We start from the raw sequence: 1,567 nt of genomic DNA on the forward strand, positions 1-1,567 counted from the left end.
TCTTCACCTCTAAAATCTAATTAATCATTTCAATGAGCAGTTTTGAAGAATAAGTAGTATATATTAAATGTAGTTAATAGAATGCCTAGTATAAAATGGACAATAAATGTTAGTTACTATAGGCATTACTTAAATTATGCCATTATTATTATTTTTCTGCTTCTATTATTGGACTGTAAATCCCTTAAGGTATATTATATATGTATTTTATGACTGAAAACTCAAAAATGCTTACCAAATATTTGTGGAACAAATGGAAAGATGAGAAAAAAAATGTCCAAAAGACAGTAACCTACCAGAACTGCTTTTCTACAGTGAAAGCCACTTCTATCATGATTTTCTCAAACTTAATTATCTCTGTCTATTTCATAAGAAGAAGACTGAGTATAGGCTTGCGAATCTGCTTTGTTTTTACACTGTAGATGATGGGGTTGAGCACAGGAGGAAAAAGCGGGTACATATTGGCCATCATTGAATGGACAACTTTGGGGGCTGATCGCCCATAACGATGCACCAATGACAAGCTAATCATGGGGATGTAGAAAATAGAAACTGCTCCAAGGTGGGAGACACAGGTGCTAAAAACTTTGTGTTGTTCTTGAGGGGAGGAAATACTGAGAACAGAGTGAATGATCAAGATATAAGACAGGACAATGCATGGCGTATCTACTCCTGTGGTCAGGATGAGATCAATTAATCCACAGATGCTATTGGCCTGAGTATCTGAACATGCTAATTTAATCACATCTGGATGACAGCAGTAGGAGTGGGAAAGCACATTCCCGCCACAAAAATTGAGGGGCTTAAGAAGCAAAAGTAGTGGTACAGTTAATACTACAGTGCGTATAACCATCAAGAGACCCATCTGAATGATTCTATAATTAGTGAGAATGCTAGTGTACCTCAGAGGATCACAGATGGCCACACAGCGGTCAAAGGCCATAGCCACCAGCACCCCAGATTCTGTGCAGGCAAACCCATGAAGAAAAAACATCTGGATAATGCACATATCTAGACTGATTTCGTTTGCATCAAACCAGAGGATACCTAATGTGGTTGACATTGTAGAAACAGTCAAACCCAAGTCAGCAGCTGACAGCATGGACAGGAAATAGTACATGGGCTCGTGGAGACTCTGCTGGGCGATGATGACAAGCAGGATCATGCTGTTCCCAGAAAGGGCAGTGGCAAAAAGACAGCAGAAGGGAATGGAGACCCAAGCATGGGCAAACTCTAGGCCAGGAATTCCAGTCAACAAGAAAGTTGGAAATTTAGATGTTGAATTACCTAAGATTTCCATGTTTTCCTGGACTGGTAGCATTTATCTTCACAATGCACACATCCTATAGAAATAATACATTATATTGTTACATGAAGATATCTAGATAAATGTTCTCTTGGTTAGGAGAGTTATCTAAGGTCATGGGTAAGTGATTATTTATATTATATATATATATATATAAAACAGAGTTTGATTTATAGCATTCACTGTATATATATAAAACATATTTATTCTTAAATTTAAGAAAATACATCCAAACAATTCCATACATTTTGATAATAATTA

The 1,567-nt window shown here is 36.9% G+C and overlaps 1 protein-coding gene across 1 annotated transcript; it reads right to left on the minus strand.

Moving 5' to 3' along the window:
- Positions 1–361: 361 nt before the first annotated feature.
- On the minus strand, positions 362–1,321 carry LOC147358028 (olfactory receptor 51F1-like). The gene has a single exon (XM_086338439.1). It carries the CDS (start codon positions 1,319–1,321, stop codon positions 362–364), a length of 960 nt encoding a protein of 319 aa, XP_086194565.1.
- Positions 1,322–1,567: the final 246 nt, after the last annotated feature.

The sequence above is a fragment of the Bos grunniens genome, chromosome 15 (assembly GCF_055505025.1).
Source record: "Bos grunniens cultivar Pamir isolate PY7600 chromosome 15, Bosgru_T2T1.0, whole genome shotgun sequence".
Classification (NCBI taxonomy): domain Eukaryota; kingdom Metazoa; phylum Chordata; class Mammalia; order Artiodactyla; family Bovidae; genus Bos; species Bos grunniens.

What these genes read in the sequence shown, in the direction of transcription:
- LOC147358028 (XM_086338439.1), bottom strand. Translation starts at nt 1,321, where the DNA reads ATGCTACCAGTCCAGGAAAACATGGAAATCTTAGGTAATTCAACATCT.